This window comes from Dermacentor andersoni, chromosome 2 (genome assembly GCF_023375885.2).
Source record: "Dermacentor andersoni chromosome 2, qqDerAnde1_hic_scaffold, whole genome shotgun sequence".
Lineage (NCBI taxonomy): Eukaryota > Metazoa > Arthropoda > Arachnida > Ixodida > Ixodidae > Dermacentor > Dermacentor andersoni.
In genome coordinates this window covers 176,800,594-176,819,864 of record NC_092815.1, presented here as the reverse complement: position 1 = coordinate 176,819,864, position 19,271 = coordinate 176,800,594, and the positions used below count along the sequence as shown (strand labels likewise).

Here is a 19,271-nt window from a genome sequence, read left to right as displayed (position 1 = left end):
GTCATAGCTTGAATCCACGATACGTTAGGATTCACTTGATGGCCAATCAGTCCCGGCGTTCAGCTCAGTACTAACACGATTTCATCGTGTCCGTCGTCACTAAAGTAAAGTTTCAAGTACGCAACCTAATTGAAAACCATTACCCACTAAAAAAAATATATATCATCAAGCTATGCGTCGCACACAGCTCATTCTACACGCTGCTGGCACAGCCTTAGCGGCGAGTAACAGGTGTGCGCCTCCAGGTAAATACGTAAAACTTTCGGATATTTCGAAGCCATGAAATGAAAGAAAAGCGTGAGGTAGGGAGGTTTTTTCACGGGAACACTGTAAATATACAAAATAATATAGAGCAGTGAAACCAGTTAGAAGAAGGTGGCGACATTGTGTCACAATTATTTCATTTTTTTATATTTATTCTCTCAGGCACCCTTGCTTGCTTTTGGAGACGCTGTCTGCATGCTTTCGGTAGTAAAGGTTTTCTGAGAAGCTTTTGTGTATGTAGTGTGTTTACCACGTAACCAGATTCATGTTGCATGCTTGCCATGGTGGAAGCCGTGGTGCAAGTCAAACGTATGGGTGCATTTAACGAACTGAATGCTGGGAAACCCCCTCTCACTGTCTTTAGATCTAACGAAAGGTTTGGTACTTTTCGCCGTGGCCATTCTGATAAATGGAATTCTGGAGCGCAAGATTTGCGACCGATTTGCGATGTAGCTTTGAAACTACTTTGCAAACTGTCAACGAACCGTAGGAATTGGTGAACGCTTCAGTGAAATACTTATTACAGAGTACGGCCTATGCCACAGGGTTCTTCACAGGGTTCTTGCAGTCAGGTCGCGATTGCTCTTCCCTTGTGTGTGTTTGATGTTTCGTGCGGAGCGTGCAATAAGCATTAGTCGAAGGTCAGCGCTTCGTCATTCGCGATTCTTGTTTCCGTCTCTCTTTTTCGTAAATGAAGACCTGATGTACCAACTCGCTCGAAACGCCGCACTTGGGGCTTCCAGGGCTTCCGACACAGGGTTGAGAAACCACTTTAGAGCTTTCGCCATACCTGACGTATCAGTTTCTCAGATTTACATGCACAGGTGCGAAGTTTCTTCTTCTTTATATTTTATTTTCCGCACGCTGCGCAGCACACACGTAGACGGGCGGGAACCTCCGGCGACTGCACGTGGGATAGAGCGGACCTAATCGTAATCCACGTATTCGCCGCAGCTGTCCTTGTCGTATGCCATGACTTGCATGTCGCAGTTCTCTATGTACTTGTCCGTGCAGATTTGTGGCACTTCGTCTTTCACCCTCTTCGTGACCCACAACATGCACTCTGCGAGAAACAGGAAACGGGCATTGAAAATAACATCGCGTTAGTAACACTACGATTCGAAAATAAAGCAACAAATAGTGCGAGATTTCATGAACGGGGAACATAATGATCCGCTAGAAAGTACCAGCGCGAAGGTGAAAAGAAAAAAAAATCGCAATTGAAGAAAAAAAGATGTAGCTTCGTGCTATAGTAATTCCCTGGGGATTTTTACCTTTCCTGAAAATACTTCCATCATACGAATTTTCCGCAGAAATCATTTGCACATTAGTGATATTTGCCGCCAAGCTCAAACTACAGCCCTTTCAGTTACGGAGTTCAAACTTGCGCAAGTTACTTCCTTGCTTTCTTTATCTTATTTTCGGCGTTTGTCCCGCCCTGTGGTGCCTAGGTAAGCACCGCGAACGTTTACCTCCGGGCAAATTTAACAGCCTGCTCAACCCAATGCGACTCTATTCCACTCCACTGTGCCGAGTATTGATGCACACGGCCACCAATATGAAGTCAGTATACCTCGTTTGACATGACCTCCGACGTGCCAAATATGAAGAAAGAATACTCTTCTTTTTTAATCGTAATGCTTGCAGCCAATAATTAACTCGTTTATGTGCTTCGAGCCGGCGATTCAATTATGTTTATGAAAATAACGCGACGTTGGATGACTGCATAATGACATATAATTACTCCGGAATTATGATGGTCGACTCGCTGGAAGATGCGCGAAGGATAAACTTAACACCATGACCTTCTTTCAGTTGGGTTTGCAGCGCCTTCTAATAAAGTTATGTAAGTTTGGCGCGTTTACTGACATTTCATCGTAAATGTTGGGTGAATGACATATAGAGTATTGCTAATACATCGTGCCGTTTACGAGTTACAAGCCCGAGAACAATCTGTAAAGTTATCTAAACGAATTTGCGATTTGCTTTCGGGAAGGTTTATTCTCTACGTATCGCGCCCATCTCGCATCGGTGTACTTTCCCGAATGTCCTTCGGATAAAGACCGCGAGCGAAGCCGTAGCAATAGCAAGCTCAAGAGAGACGACGTACGCTGTGGCGCGTACGTGAATAATATGCGTTGTAGGACAGCTAAGTACGCGTTTTTCCTCCTTGCTGCTCTTTCTTTAACTTCTACCATGGCGGCTTCGCTTAATGTGCTTCCTCTCCTCGATAGCTTACTAGGGAATTAGCGTGATGAGCAGGATAAGCTGATTTACAGTAACAAAGAGAGAGAGAGAGAGAGAAGAACTGAAGAACAGAACGAAGACAGAATGCAACAGCAGATGGCATGAGCGGTAATGCGCACTGCTGCCAACACGCCGCGCACTTATTTGCATTCAGCGTTATTGACGGCTCGTGCAGCGCAGCAATTAATATGCATCCTAAGGCAGCAGGTTTCTATTTTCTATTCTGTTGAAATCTTCAAGCAGCAAGAGCAATTTATAGAAAAGTGCACATAGAAAATGCGTGCGCGGCGTTTTCTCGCTGGGGCGTCACAATCGCACTCCCTGATGAAGTGGCGTGGGCTGTGGATATTTAGGCTTCGCGGTAATCTGGACAGTGGGTGACGCCAAACGTGTCGACTAATCTCGTCGTCCCCAGTCGCGACAACCGGATCCACCCGCTTGTCGTCCCGCCTCAAGGACGTGCTGCGGTTAGCTCTTGGCTTTCGCCAGTAAAAAGAGGCTGACTGATCGGATTTAAGCGGTTTTTCTTTCACCCAACTCACCCAATTAGGCCATAATGCCACCCTCTTAACAATATAGTGGGCTGACTCCTGCCACTTAGCACGCTGCTGTTGACTTACCGTCTCTGTCTAGGTGAGGCATACCGAAAATGACGCAGTTCTCGTAGTCTGAGTAGTAGAAGTGGGCATTATATTCGTGCTCGTAATCTGCAAAGAGTTCGCACAGACCAGAAATCAATACACAACGCACAACCACACTCCCGAGCGTTGCTTTTGTCGATGTTGCTTATTAAGAAACTGACTACATCTGTGTAACGACCACCGAAGAAATGACTATCTCGAATAAAAGCTCACAGACGTGTTATGTAAAAATACAAATAGTAAAAAAAAGGCGCAGTAAAGCAAATTGGGAAAAAATGTCAACGCAAAACCACATGAACATACAGACGCGCAAGCACGCGTGCAAAAATAATACAAGCGCAGACGGGGAAAAGCTACCTGGAGTTTTAATGGGTCTGTTTTAAAAGGCGAAGTGAATCTGCGAAACGGGGGGTCGCTTTTGAGTGTGTCAAGCACCGTATCACTGCGCACACGAATAAAGCGCCGTATTAGATACAATAGCAAACTCAGTAATAATAAAGGGTTTGAGCATCCAAGCAAAATGTGTGACTCGAGCGTTGCAAGCTACGGTACACTTGAAGGCAAACAACGTACTAGTATTTCTTAGGGCCAATTTCACTTTCGGAATAAACAAGCAAGCAAACAAGCACGCGAACAAGCAAGCAAATAAACAAACAAATATACACGGGCCACGGTGGCATATATGCCGTTGTATGCAAGAGAATGTAACCGAAATGCGCTCATTCAACCCTGAAAGGTAATGTCTTGATGGCCGAGACTTATTGGTCACCAAAGTTATCGCTGCAGTTTATGTAACTTCAAGGTATAGAAAGTTTAGCTTCTGAACGACAGTCACGGCACAAGACACCAAAAAAAGTCAAACTTTCGCCCACAAGGCGAACCATAAATTGCGATAGCAAATTATTAGACTGCTATACGGAGTAAGGTTAGTCGTTCGACCAGCTGCATAAACCGCTGTTCACTTAATGACTTAACTAAACAACGCGTTGTCAGGCGCGTACAGACAGGCACGTACACATCTCACTCGATGACCGCGGACACTCGCTATCAGAACGCTGGCGTGATGGAGAGCGGCAGCAGCGGTGAGCGGATTGCCCTTCGCGCGGCCTCTCGTTTCAAAGCGAACTAGACGCGCGAGAAGACAGCGCACACGAAGCCATCAGCTATCTTAGGTCCGCTAGCCTTCAAACCCACTGCAGCCGCAGCTGTAGTAGAAGGGAATATGTGCAATAACCTACCCCGTTCCCTCCCTCCCACCCCCCTCATAGCGCACCTACATCTACCCGCTCTCCCCTTTGCGCTCATGCAAGCACGGCGTTAGGTAGCAGGTTCACGTGTTTCTTTGTCTCTTCACGACGTTTAACGTGAGGCATATTTTTCACGCTGCTGGTTCGGTGCGTTCCAAGTATGTTAATTAAGTTGATATTCTGACCTTCCTGCAGAGAGTTCTCGTCTGGCGTCCACATTCTGCAAAGCTTGCAAAACTCGCTCAACCATTGAAAATTCCTAATCGGTTCTGCAGCAGTACGCTTTTCCTGATTATAAGCACACGAAAAAATGTGATGTAACCAAATTGGCAATGGCCAAAATTAATTGGCTCTTGCAGGGAATATAGTCGCACTGACCGTCATCGATTGTGTAAGTGCTCGTGTCGAAAGTCGGTCCTGGCTTGATGTGGAAGGTGACATTCCGCCTGAAACAAATAGCGGCACCTTTGTTGTACGTAGACGTCAGCAATGTGTTAAGCTGCCTCGAGTTAGCTCCTGACAATATACATCGTACCGACGGCTTTCATTTTATTCGAGGTTACAAGTGTGCGGCTACTGTAAGAAAATTTATCGAAGACCTGGAAGCGTAAAAAGAAGACGAAACGATGAAATGCAGGGCATTCGTTAGATGCGGCAGCGTGCATTGATGGTCAGCACTGCGAGGAACAATCGCGTGCGCTTTCAGTTAACATACCAGCTCATGGTTCCTGCAGTTCAAGTTTACGGGAGCCTCATATCGAGGTGACGATTTATCGTGAACCCAAGTCCAATTTTTCCGTTCAAATGGACGTTAGAGAATCAGATGCGTATTCGGCCTACGCTTCGTGAACTTGAATTCGTATTACTCCAAATGGAAGAAGAATGTCACATCCGAGTGATCTCAGACAATATTTTTATGAAAATGAATGAAATGGCATCGATTTCAAGCTTACTGAATAGGAAATGTGCAACTCTTTCAATTGTGCTGCGCTCCGTCTTGCTTTCAACTCAGCATTGACTACTGCTACTTGGCTGTACATCACGTGCCCACGTGTCCAGCGTCAGTACTGAAACGAGCCCATATACGCGCCCCAAATATGTATTTGCAAGCCATTTCCTGCAGCGCAATGGTTCGGAGGAACGCTGGCCAACACTCCCAGGGTTATTACTGTAGTACAGATTCGCAAATAGTCAAGAAAGGCGACGAGGCTTAGAATTTTCAGCAATAGTTATTAGCGGAAACTGTGGCGTTGCGATCGTTTAGCCGCCATGACAATGATGACTAGTGCATGGATTTGTCTGACCTTCATGTCTGCGGCTGCAGATGTTCCTGTGGCTTTGTTTATTACGCTGTATCTTCCTTTACTGGCCTACATTTCAAAGCAATCCATGCTTTCCCCAATGCAGAAGGCAATAAGGCTCTGCGGACATGCATAATTACTGGTGACAGCAGTGATTTCAAATGTGGTTTCAAATATTGGACGTCTCTGATAGAGGCCCTCCGTTCAAGCTCCGCCGCCAGACTATTTTAATAACTTCTATTTAATTATTTATAACGCAGTACTTTCGTGAAAAGGATCAGTTCGCAAAGTCAAGGATCCGTTTAAAGCCAAAAGGACGAAGTTTAGGCCAATCCAAGTACTAGCCATCATTCCCACGGTGGCTGAACCGTCCTGCTTGCAGCTCCCGTATAGACACGATAGCGGCCGCAGTTTCCTATAGTAACTGTATAATATTCTATCGCGCGAGGGACGCCGGCTGCGGTAAATCAATTGTTAGTGCACTGCACGCGCGATACCGAAGGTGTTGGCTTGATTCCCACCGCCTCCAGGTTGCCTTTTCACCCAGTTTCATTTTTTTTTATTATCTGGGGGTTTCCCAAATAATATTCTAATTATTCTAATAAACTAATTTCCCCTACTCTGCCCCTCGCTTTACCGACCTGTTAAGAGAAAGCTTTAGCTCGGGCCCAACTCCGACGCCGCCTATTCAGAGAGACGTAAAACATAAAATGATTTCCTCCAATAATCCCTTCACCGATTTTAATAACATTTGTTGCATTTCAAAGCTAAAGTTAAATTCGAGTGGATGCAAGAAGCAGAATGGTGATTCAATTTTTTAAGTAAGAACTGCCACATATTGGTAAGCTAAAAGAAACTGAACCACGAAGTTACAAATTCGTAGCTGTGCGGCAAAAAGACATACCGCAATTCTGAAATATGCATTCGTTAGAGCAGTTAAAGCGGACAAATTTGATTTATAAACTTACAGCGTATGCGGACTTTCTGTGATGTTTACAATAGTTTTGAAAAAGGTCCTAGTCACAGGATATTAGTATATTTCACACGGATGTACATTTTACTAATTTTGTCCGTTTGTCCGTTTATATGAAATTTACAGAATTGTGATATTGTTTTTCATCGCGTAGTTACTGCTTCATAAATTTGATAGTTTTTAAAAATTTTGCAATTTTCAGCAAGCTTTATTAAAAATCGACGGCCTCAATAAAAAATCACATTCCAGCAGCTACTGCATTTAAACTTGGAACATAGAACACATGTTCCATGGCCTCTGCATGCAACAGCCTGGAACAGCCTCTACACGGAACAAACCTCGTCAAATTCGGTGCCATGGTGGCCAAGAAAAACGATTTTTTTCCCCATGTATTTAGATAGGAGGGGCCGATGTAAAAATTCCTCTTATGTTCTTGGTATACAAACACGTTGGCGAGATAGTTGGCTTGAATCCATGATAGAGTGTGAAAACGAATGAACGAGGATGTAGAAAGAAATAGATACACAGAGAAGGCTGTCTCTGTGGCTCTGTTTCTTTCTACGTCCTCATTCAATCGCGACTACACACTCTCACTTATGTCCGTTATAAGCTTCCTCTTATAACTAACAATGCATGGAGTCCCTCGGCTGCTTTTATTCTCCTCACCCTTCAGACTGTCGTGCGACAGATGAGGAAACAATCGCTCAGCTCGCTCGCTCGCTCGCTCACTCACTCACTCACTCACTCACTCACTCACTCACTCACTCACTCACTCACTCACTCACTCACTCACTCACTCACTCACTCACTCACTCACTCACTCACTCACTCACTCACTCACTCACTCACTCACTCACTCACTCACTCACTCACTCACTCACTCACTCCTTGACCACAAGCACACTTGCTGGCAGCATTCTTGCACAGGCATGCACTCTACAAGACGACTTAACATAAAGATGTTTTCTGTGGGCTTGGTGCAATATATAGCTGACTCGTAGGACGAGACTGCGCGCGAGAACGTTAAAAAAGGAAGCCAGCGAGAATTCGCGACGGTATTTGGCATAAAAAAAAATTTCATCCGCCGCATGGGTGGGATTCAATCTTACGGATTGTTTCCCTTGAACATCCAGACGTAGGTGGCGCTCGGGATGCTCTTGTCGAACTGCGTCCGTACGGCGCTCACGCAGTCCAGGTCTCCGTCCTGGTCTTCGTCGAATATGGCCAAGGCGAAAGGAAACTTCTCGAAGACCTAGAAGTGCCAAAAAGAAGATGAAACAATGAAGGACGGCGCATTCGTTAGATCCGGCAGCGCGCATTGACCGTCCACTGCGAGACAGAATGACAGGGGTTTCCACTTCCCGTACAAGCCCCTGCACATACGATAAACAGAAAACACGGTTGAAAGAAAAAAGTTCGATAAAGTAGGTGTTCGTAAAAATCAAGTTGCGGTCACTGACCAGTTAAAACATGCAATAATAAATAAATAAATAAATAAATAAATAAATAAATAAATAAATAAATAAATAAATATAGACCGGACATTTCGGGTCCTGTATGGATTATTTGCTCACATTAAGGCGGGCAAGAGCCGGTTCCTAGTTACATTTCAAGATATGAAGCGGTGAACGTGACTATAGATATCCGATCAATTCCCACCTGCCTTGTTGGTAGCGCCATCTGTCGTCTAGACGGAGGACGCTATCCTTACTCGTCGTATGTCGTTTAGACAGACGACGAGTAAGGATTCCATCAGAAGCCGGTTCGTTGTACTGTTTTTAATACTCTATGACTGCTGCGTCATCCAACTCGATGCGTTGCCCATAGTTATTACGTTGTGTGTAATTGCGGCATAACCCCATTCGAAGCGTTGGCTGTGTATATCGCGTTGGCTATAGTTGCGCCATTATTCCAACCAATGCGGTGATCGTGGCTGCCGGCCAGGACTCGCAGTGGCACAACTATTGCTTGGTGCTTCGTAGCATGCAGCATAAAAACCAGAATCATTGCAAATCACGCTTCGTACGTTTGTAGCCTTCCTCGCAATGGTTATTAAGAATCTTTGAGCTTGTTCGGACAACTTCTTGTGCAAGCGAATGTTTTTTCGTTGAATACAACGGGAACTCTTGAAGCTATAGCTAATTACCATGGCAGGTTCTAAAATTTACGGCGCTATAACTACCAAGCTATGGTGATATCATCTACAAGATGAACGTGCTGTGTATACTTTTTTACACAGAATGGACACTGTACGCGATCTCCTGTGGTAAGAGGGCGAAAATTTTGGCAGAAAAGATGCATTCCGAATCGTTGATCCTGCTAACAGCTCAACTGATCTTCCTTTATAAAACGATATAACTTTGTGTTATGAAATATTTTAAGGAGCCATTAGATAGTTATCCGCGTGCTACGTTTCCGTATCAGTCATACGCTGATTGCGCAATCATCATAACCTTGTACGTGCTTCGTTTTGTTTTACGATAAGGTGTTATTTTTGTAATGGTAATGTGGTAAAACTCAGCGGACGCTCGTTAAATGGGCCCTCGAACACTTTTCAAGCTTCCATCTTTCTGTTGCAGGTTGCGTAGACTGACACTTGGAGATGCTTCTAGCGCAAGTCAAAGCAGCGATATCGAAATATTTATTATATATATTTATTATTCTAATCACGCAAACAAATCATTACAACGCTGCCGACCGCATCATCGCTCACTGGCGCCCGCTTAACCATCATCAGCGTCACGACCCGCTACTCCATGGTTGGTTAAAAACTAAGTTGTAGATAACCACTGCATTGCAGCAAAACGTAAGATATTAAGAATTCCTTCATTTTTATGCAATCGTTATATTGACGCAAACAGATACGGCCGCAAAAAAATGAAAGAAAGAAAAAAAGATCACTAAAACAACAAAACAAGGTAGAGGCGCTGGCTGTTCCTTCGCCTCTGGTATGGTGGCATGCCCCTGGCCTATGAGCACAAGAGCTTCTCTCCTCATTTTTGCACGCTCGTAAGCAGCCTTGTCCCCGTCTCGCTGCCTCCTTCTGGAGATCGATCGTTCTCATGGTGCAGATTTATCACCTCGATGCATCGTTGTTGCCGCCCCATTTTTTGTTTTTCGCATTGCTGAACTGAAGAAAAGAGACGTGGCGCAGTCCCAGGTTGCGCGACCAGCGCTATCAGCACACCACAGTAACCGGAATCCGTGAGCATAGGACACGTATGCAAACATGGAGTGCGAACTTCCTCTAGGTAGGTGCTTCAGGCTCTTGCCATTGGCAGCGAGGGCTACATGATTGGTTGAGAGAAATGAGGAAAGAAAACCGCACAAAATTGGAGTTGAGGGCACGCATTATTTTTCTTACATTTTGAAGTTTATCGGGTATATAACTTCGGACTGCGTACCCCTATCGCTACCATATTTTGTTGCGTTTATTTCTCCGACCATCAGTCTACGCAACCCCGACCGAGAAGCGGTGGCTTGAGATGTGTTCGAGGGAAACATAAAGCAACCCATGATGACTCACACTTCAAAACCCACAGCTGTATGCAGGAACACGTGCGGGTTGAAAAACGCCAATCCTCCGCTTTCCTTCTCTGGTTCGTTCCCTCACTGACTGGATTAATTCCATTTCTGTCGTGACAGCTACCTGGAGAGTTTATTTCGAACGTTCAGTGTCCCGTGCAGTATTATAGTGGTCCGTACATTTCAGACTACCATACTCTCTGTAGGGACCCAACAACGGGTCTTTCAATCTCTTCCTAAAAAAATTGTGTCGATATTACTTACTGTGGGAATCGAAGTTGTGTGAAAACGGCAACGACCCTGCGGCTGCGCGCATCGACCGGCCATTTGACTCTCTCGATGACTTCGAGCAGGCGCTCATTGTGGAGAGAGAGAGAGATAAGCAACTTTACTGGCCCATTATGAAATGGAACGCGCTAAGCGTATGATGGGATGGCTCCCTCTTCACGGGATCCATATGCTTCCAGGGCCGCCTGGCTCCTGTGCTTAATAAATTATGGGGTTTTACGTGCCAAAACCACTTTCTGATTATGAGGCACGCCGTAGTGGAGGACTCCAGAAATTTCGACCACCTGGGGTTCTTTAACGTGCACCTAAATCTAAGTACACGGGTGTTTTCGCATTTCGCCCCCATCGAAATGCGGCCGCCATGGCCGGGATTCGATCCCGCGACCTCGTGCTCAGCAGCCTAACACCATAGCCACTGAGCAACCACGGCGGGTGGCTCCTGTGCTTCAGTCGGAGCTGGTCTTGCAGGGCGGAGCTGGATAGCATGATCTCCCATCGCTCGTAAAGGGTGGGGATAGTAGCGTGGTTAGTTATGGGCATAGGTGTTCGGACAAACTGAGGATCAGAAAGAACTTAGGCTTGCCTAGCTGTTTGATCATTGCATATACGTTCTCCTCGCTCTGCGCCCAGTAGTACCGCAGTATTACGCCATCCTCGAGCTGCTCAAGTGAACCTCCCAGGAACGCGATGTCCGAGTTGACGCACTTGCCCGCGAAGCTGCGGTATTGCAAAAGCTTCCTTGTGAGCGTCAGCAGCAGCCTTCACTGGGTGCTTTTGAATGGCTGTCCGTGCGGAGGCAATCTCAATCGGGTGTTCCGCAGCCGACATACCCGGATCTTCTTACGCGCGCCACCTGCTTCGGCGCAGCTGGTACGCGAGAATCAGAGGCGTGAGTCGGATGGCGGAGCTCGAATGGCGACGATGCTGCGACCACGCCAGCAGCGAGAAAACGAGCATTGGTACCCGGCAGCTCAAATTGGTAGGCACCACCAGCCCCGCCGGCGTAGGAGCACAGATAGACACTCTCAAAGTGCCCGAAGTTCGCAAATGGTGCTTCGCATTAAAATATGTCTGCGAAATACACAACTACAAATAATACAAGCCTCTAAAACGACTCTTTGGGCATTCGGAACGGGGAATTCGTGGATCTTCAACTCTGGTAAATTAGTGCTGTCTACATGATGACGAGTAACATAGGACGCCTACAATGACCCGTCACGATGGTTCAGTGGTTGTGGCGTTCTGCATATATATTATGCACTAGTTGACGCAAGAGGGACACTGCACCGGCAGAAACCGCGCGCTAAACATAACAGTCCCTAGCAAGGTAGCCACGTTATCAAATACACAGGCAGACAAATACACGTTAGAATAACGTACCGTGAACGCAGTGGCGAAGCCGCGAACTTTTTCGCCCAGTGTTTGCACAGGTATAGTGGAGGACAAGGCGCATAAGAAGGCCAGAGTGGCTATCGAATGAAGCGACTGCATCTTGCTAAGCCACAGCTGTAGTGTACGACCCGAAGCAAAGGGCCGTGGGTGTTTGCTTATATACACCCATGTCTACTACAGCGTCGCGGGTAAAAGTATGAATCCCAGTTCAATCATGTTTTTTCTCCCATCTGTAGGTGTGAAAATGAAATTCTTCCCCCAATTTCCTAGAAGTTCTTGCGGTTCTACATTTGTGTGTTTTTGTTTGTTTTTCGTGAGTATGTTTTCCTTTTCGCGTTATCAAAATATGGTGTGGCCTACACAGCTGTACCCGACAATGCCACGTGCAATGATAGAACCAATAAATCTTTAATTAAAGCAGAACACACAAACACGCACAAATAAGGGGACACTGAAAAAAAAAAATCGTATGCTGGATTCAAAATTACTTGCCATGTCCATAAAAGCTCTTCCGCCCGAAATGATTAGTTGTCAAGAAGTCAGAAATGCCTCTCGTAAGTAAACAGCTAAATGTTTTGATGCTTGCTGCGAAATCAGCTTTCCTTTGCTGTAGTGGTCTGTCTTGATTGCGACAGCAGTTTCTTTACGGATGATTGACACACAATCAGTCTCTGATATTCGTACGTTTCCGCCCTGTCGTGTAATGTACTTTTCGCGCCGGGGAAACTGACGCTTCCACGAATTATACGTATATAGAGTGTTTCAGCGAACACTTTCGAACATTTTTATAGGTTACCTGTGGCAGATAGCCCAATTCTAATTCACGAGCTGGTATACTCGAAGAGGCGGATATTACTTGCACAAAAAACTGAAATTCATAATAGCTAAAACACAAAAATTAACTAATTAAGTTATGAATTACCTTATGGTCCATATTGCAATTTACAAATTCTAGCCGTGGAGTTCGCAAGGCGGATCCACTTGGAACGGATTCTCAGGGCGACAGCACTTTCGAAATATTCATTCCCGAACCTTGCGGAGAAATGCATTGACGTTCCAGTTACGCTTGTGCTTCAATGCATCAAACGACGTTTGATGCATTGTTCCGCAAAGTTCGGGAATTAATATCTCGAAACTGGTGTCATCCTAAGAATTCGCTCCAAGTGGATCCGCCTTGCGAACTCCAGGGCAAGTATTCGTAAATTTCAATATGGGCCATAAGGTAGTTAGTGAATAGCTTAATTAGCGAATTTTGTGTTCTTTAGTCGACTATGCATTTCAATTTTTCGTGCAAGTAATGTCCGCCTCTTCGTGAAAAACAGCTAATGAACTACAATTGTGCTATCTGCCATAGGCAAAATTAAAAAAAAAATTGAAGGTGTTCGCTGGGACACCCGGTATAGGCTTTATTGTACTTTTGAATTTTCTCGTGTTTCAACGTACTCATCCAGTATAGGGTAGCTAACCGAATGCTCCTCCGATTGACCTCCTTGCCTTTCCCATCCTTGCTATCTTCTCTCTCTCTCTCTTTCTCTCTCTCCATGCAGTTTGTGTTTCAAGTGTCCGCAACTTCACAATGAAATCTGACCTCTCTTATTTTGCTTTTCTTTCCCCTGTAAAATAAGCTTGTCGCTCAAACGAATTCAAGAATGCAATGAATGCTTCCTTGGCTTCCCTCCATGGGTTTTGCCGACCCGCAACGGCTGCTCATAGAAACTTCAGAAGGAAGCTATCACGTGCGACGCTCCATTGCTCCTTATCAAGAAACACGATGAGCACGTAAGTCACGTTCGACGATTTGAATGCGCGAAGTCCGGAATTCGGCATATTTGTCAACGAGACATCCTTATTCTAAAGGAGAGTGTGCTTACTTTATATGTGTGCCAATCTCCTGCAATAAGTTTACCGTTTCTTAAAAGGTGTGTCTAAAGATACGTTGGTCGTACGCGCGGACATTTATTCAAGATACGTCCAACGAATCCCTTAATATTTCGTTACAGGTGCGTCCGACGTATCCAGTTGATCTTAAATATATGCTGTGTTCATGAGGGAAAAGCTCTTCCGCAAAGTCGCATCTGGCAAAGCTTCGCACTACCTTCGAATTACAGCGGTTAGAATACGTATATAGCTGTCCGTCCAACACGCACACCTTACCGATATCATACACACCAAGTGGGATTCCACACAAACGTTAGGGATAACCTATGTGCTCACTTCGATGGTGATCAGTGCCAGCGGGGCCGAGGACTCGCTTTTGCAACGAAACCGTCGTTCAGAAGGGACTCTGGGCATTGAACACGTTATGGATAAAAAGTTAGAGTAGAATGTACGTAAAATGCACAAGTATTGGCCTTCGGAAACGTCGTCGAAATCATCAAAAGTTCAGAAACCGCAACAGTTTCTTCTGGGGTATCTGCGCAACAAAACAGTGCTCTAAATTTACCTCAACTTATAACCGTTCCATTAACGTTACAGTCGGGCAGTAGTTAGGACGTACTGCTTGCCTTCGTCATGCCCTTGTCAGATGTAAGTGCCGAAAAGAATTTTCGCTATTTCAGGCAAACAGCTGCAGTAAAGAAATAAAGAAGAGAGAGAGAGAGAGAAAGAGAAAAAAAGGAAAAGAGAAACTGTCGTGACCTTTGCCAGTATTCACAAAAAAGTTCTTATGCTAAAGTTATTTGATACAGAAAATTTCGACCAATCCTGATGTTGGACGTTATTAGCGAGGGCGGCCAGTCGATGGCAAGTTGCCCTTCTTGGCGACGAGCAAGAACGGACAAGTAGCAGTCGTTTGTGTACACGCGATATTGCCCACTGACTGCAAACAATTCAGGCCCCTGCCGCATGATTTTTGCGGATTTTGGTGCTTCCGAAGGCCAAAATTCTTGTGCAGTTTGCGTGCATTCTATACTCAAACCTTTTAACATAACATATCGAACGCAAACAGCCATTTCTAAGCGTTTATCTCGTTAGAAAAGGAGACCCCTCAGCCACGCTGGCACTGATTGACACCGAAGTGCGAGCTACGGTACGTAAGATTATCTGTAATGTTTGTGGGCAACCCTCTATATACCGTTCACTACTTCAAGTGGAAGAAGCGGCATCAATCTAGAGGGCGTACACGGAGGCCACCGAGCACGCTTCTAGACCTATGCAGAAGCGCGACGACTCTAACGACGCCGTGCGCAGGCGCTACCAACTTCTAAGTGCTTAATAGTGATTTCCACAGCGGTATGATTAAAGCACAGTCTCCCGAAGAAACGCTAAGAAGGAACTGCTTGGGAGCATACAACGTGAACGGTGCAACATGGGTCACTCGTGCCTGTGTTCGCGAACGAAAACCTGAAGGCGTCTTTGAGAGCGGTGATCAGCGGGGCTAACCGTTCATGTGAAGAGTTGCGCTTCGCCGCTTTGGGTTAGTTCACGTATCCGTTGACTCGTAGATCTCAGCTTCGACTTCGACATGCTCGTAATTGCGAAATGTGCGAACAACAGCTGCAATGCGGAGACGCATTAATTTCCACCAACCACTCAAGCGGATCGGTGCCGGAGCCGTAATTGTATCACTTGGGGTGGGGGGGGGGGGGGGGGGTCCATTTGCGAGAAGCACGTTGCCAAATGTGTCGCGCCGAGAGACACCGAATGAAATGCGTTTTTTTTTTTCGTTCTATCTTCCAGAGTATCAACTCTGTGGAAGCAGACGCGGCACTTCTTGCAGCAGTTGATGAGCACGCCGACCCGCCGCGCTCACTCAGGCGCGCTCCACCGCAACACACACAGCAGGGATGTTGACGCGAGGGAAGAGCGCGTATTTAGCTGTCCCCCGTGCCCCACGTATCTTACCGTGGTCCACGCCAAAAACATCAACGACATACATCGGACGTGTTTCCACACACACACACACACACACACACACACACACACACACACACACACACACACACACACACACACACACACACACACACACACACACACACACACACACGCACACGCACACGCACACGCACACGCACACGCACACACACACACACACACACACACACATACACATATATGAGGCACACTGTAGTTGCGCCCCGTGCAGGGTACACGCGCGTTTTTGTATTTCTCCCACATCGAAATGCAGAAACGTATACATGGCTAAAGGTTGGTTCAATTTATTGGCGCCTAAGTTTGAAACTCTATTCCACTCGAAATAAAACTTCCACCAAAGTTGAAATCCTCACGTAAGGCATATTTGCTTTTTAATCAGTCTTGCAGCAAGGAAACTAGTAATGTGAATACTAATTTATGTCCTTCGTGCCCTATAGATAGCACGCTACTAATCTTATTTTTCCATTGGGACCGTTGGTAGTGTTAAATTTACATTCAATTTGTGGTTTGACATTTGCATGTTTGACATTGCGTTAAATATTAGACATTTCTATCCTGTATAGCACACGTATCTCATGTTTTTATACTTGCAGTGATTTTGATTTGTGCTTTGCACGTGATTTGTAAAGTTACAGTGTTATGCTTGCGCGCGCTTACGTATAACGCATTCATTACCGCTCTGCTCATTAACCAAGCTTACGTAAACACGTGTGCTAGATTGGATCAATAACTAGCCACATAGGCTAACGGTGAAAATATTTTTGTAAATATTTATACTGTGCTTTTTTTATATTAAACGCTCATAATATTTGACTTCAAGTGCTGCCGCCGCGGCAAGGATTTGACCCAGTGCCCGACTGGGTCACATGTAATGTGTTGGGTCAATGGGTCAATGTAATATGGGTCAATGTAATAACGTTGAAGGTATACGTCTAACGTACCTTTAGCCGCAGCCTTTTCTTTTAAATTGCAGCATCACGTTCAGAAACATAAATTCGTCACGTTTTGTACGCGAATGCCGAACGCCTACAGCCCGAGTAACGAAAAATACACTACTATGAAATTTCTGAGACCGACACGGACATCTATGTCATTTATTGATGGAGCACCCCAACACTTATGCGCGTAGACATCATTTGCAGTGAATCGCACAGACATGGCCACTTATTTGAAGTTGGTTTTGTAGTCTGTAATGCGGAAAATCAAGCGCGGCAATTTTTTTGTAGGAACTGGACAATAGAGAACAGCCGTTTGGCATATCGCAAGCTCGCAATACGCGTTGCTTGTCAGCCGATAAGGACAGTTATATGTAAATGAATTACTGAGGTGGAAGAATTTATAGGTATATGTATTACTGAACGGGCAAAAAGAATGTTTTGCTCGTTGCGAAACAATACAAACAATTTGCCGTATTGGTCGTTAGGAAAAGAAAAATATAGGCCGGCAATGCTGTGACATGAACTATGGGGGGAATGGAAATATACCGCGAATTACAGTCGACGCTGAAGTAAGTTCGAATGGTCGCATGCATTGGCGTGGCCCGTCCGCCTGTCCTTTCATTGGTCAGCCCCGTCGCCACGATGATTCCCAGAGACCACTGCCGACGACGTTATGGTTCCATCCACAAGACTCTGTTTGAATAGGAACCAACTTTAAAAAATAAAATCTGATTCCGTTCATGCAAGCCACGGATAACCGAAGTAAAGAAGCGAGAATGAGAAGTACGATGTCGGCAACGTAGGGCAGAAGTGAACTGTATGCACTTCACCTGAAGATGGCCTGTGCGTTGCTCCAGACGCATATAAAGAGTGCAAATAGCAGTATTGTTCACTACGGATCTTCCGCCAATATTTTGTCGAAATTCCGCTCTATAACTGTGACAAATAATCGGTGCATTCTATACTTCCGCATACCTATTGAGCATGCTTTGTGTACTTCTCGTCATAAAATCCGAGCGCGCATTTTATCAATTTAAGAGAAAGCTGGAAATGTGCCTATTGTCGGCAAACTATCAATTCATACGGCGCAACAGAACTCAAGACTAAAAGAGAGAGACGTGAACTGGCGCGTATACTTTCAGTTAACTTTGCTTGTTGTCCAACGTTTTGCGCTTGTTGCTGTTGTGTTGTTTATCCGTTGCTAAGCATTTTGAACCGATTAGCCCGGCAGCAACAGATTTCTTTTCCTCTTACGCCTGTTATCGTGCATGGCGGTGGCCGTCGTGGGTCTTGGTGGTCGGTGGTCGGACGTCCGATAGAAAGGCGCCAAGGGAGTGCTCTCGTGCGAAACAGCTCGAGAAACAAGTCAGAGAAGCACAAAGCAAAATGATTTTTGAAGAAAGGCTCAGGAATATGGATGAAAATAAATGGGCAGCTAAAATGCACAATACACCTACCTGAAGAGCGTGGGTACAGAATGGAGGAAGAGGTCAAGAAAGTTGGCAACCAAGTACAAGGTAATTGAAACTGTGAATAGACAAACAGGAATCATCAGAAAAAAAGTGAGAGAAACAGAGACAGTTAATTGGATGCAAAGAATGGAAGAAAGAAGACCATGCTGATTTACAAGAACGAGGAGAAAGAAATTAAAAAGGAAAGTCTGCACAATGATACGAAGCGAAGTGCGTTTGCTATATTAGGCTCAAGCTGGTTGCTATATAAGAACACAAACATGCAGAAACAAATGTTCGCAACTAGGGGAGGCATGTGTTTGCTGAACCAAAAATCCGCAGACCACTCAGCACATCCCAATGGAATGCGAAGGGATTCACCCAGTCAGACCCGCAAGTAAAGAAAACCTTCCAGAGGCGCTTTGATTTTAAAGTGGACGGAAGTGCATCAACCGGTCAGCAGTCGAGACAAGCAAGTTTACAGTACTGGTGGAAAAAAAAAAAAGCAGGCAAGAGATTGATACTACCGCATCGGTTACAGGCCTAGGTAGCGGTACACTATAGATAGAGAAGTTCTGAGGAAAAGAAATAAGAGTAAAGTATACAAGAATGCTAGAATGAAAAGCGTATATAACATACATGAGTAACTCAAGCAGGCTAGAAGATTATTTATCAACACCCCGTATCAACGGCAGGTCAATAAATCATCATTATTAGTAATATCATCATCATCATCATCATCATCATCACGAGGCAGCGGCGGCGCCAGCCGTGCGGGGAGAAGAAAGAAAGCCCAGAAAGCTCGCCTTCGCGCATACCATTCGCCGCCAGCATTTCGCGGTAAAGATTACGGTTGCACGAACTGCAGTTGCCGGGAAGCGGCAACTGTCGAAAGGCCACGCATACGTAGGACTCTCGAACCCGCCGTGGTTGCTCAGTGGCTATGGTGTTGGGCTGCTGTGCCCGAGGTCGCGGGATCGAATCCCGGCCGCGGCGGCCGCATTTCGATGGGGGCGAAATGAGAAAACACCCGTGTACTTTAGGTGCACGTTAAAGAACCCAGGTGGTCGAAATTTCCGGAGCCCTCCACTGCGGCGTGCCTCATAATCAGAAAGTGGTTTTGGCACG

The 19,271-nt window shown here is 45.5% G+C and overlaps 1 protein-coding gene across 1 annotated transcript; it reads right to left on the bottom strand.

Annotated features, from left to right (window-relative positions):
* Positions 1-1,096: 1,096 nt before the first annotated feature.
* On the bottom strand, positions 1,097-11,997 carry LOC129387407 (uncharacterized). The gene is made up of 5 exons (XM_055076332.1): positions 11,867-11,997; positions 7,783-7,925; positions 4,778-4,845; positions 3,132-3,218; positions 1,097-1,327 (listed from the first exon to the last, which is right to left on the bottom strand). Exons 1-5 carry the CDS (start codon positions 11,975-11,977, stop codon positions 1,191-1,193), a joined length of 546 nt encoding a protein of 181 aa, XP_054932307.1. The 5' UTR covers positions 11,978-11,997; the 3' UTR covers positions 1,097-1,190.
* Positions 11,998-19,271: the final 7,274 nt, after the last annotated feature.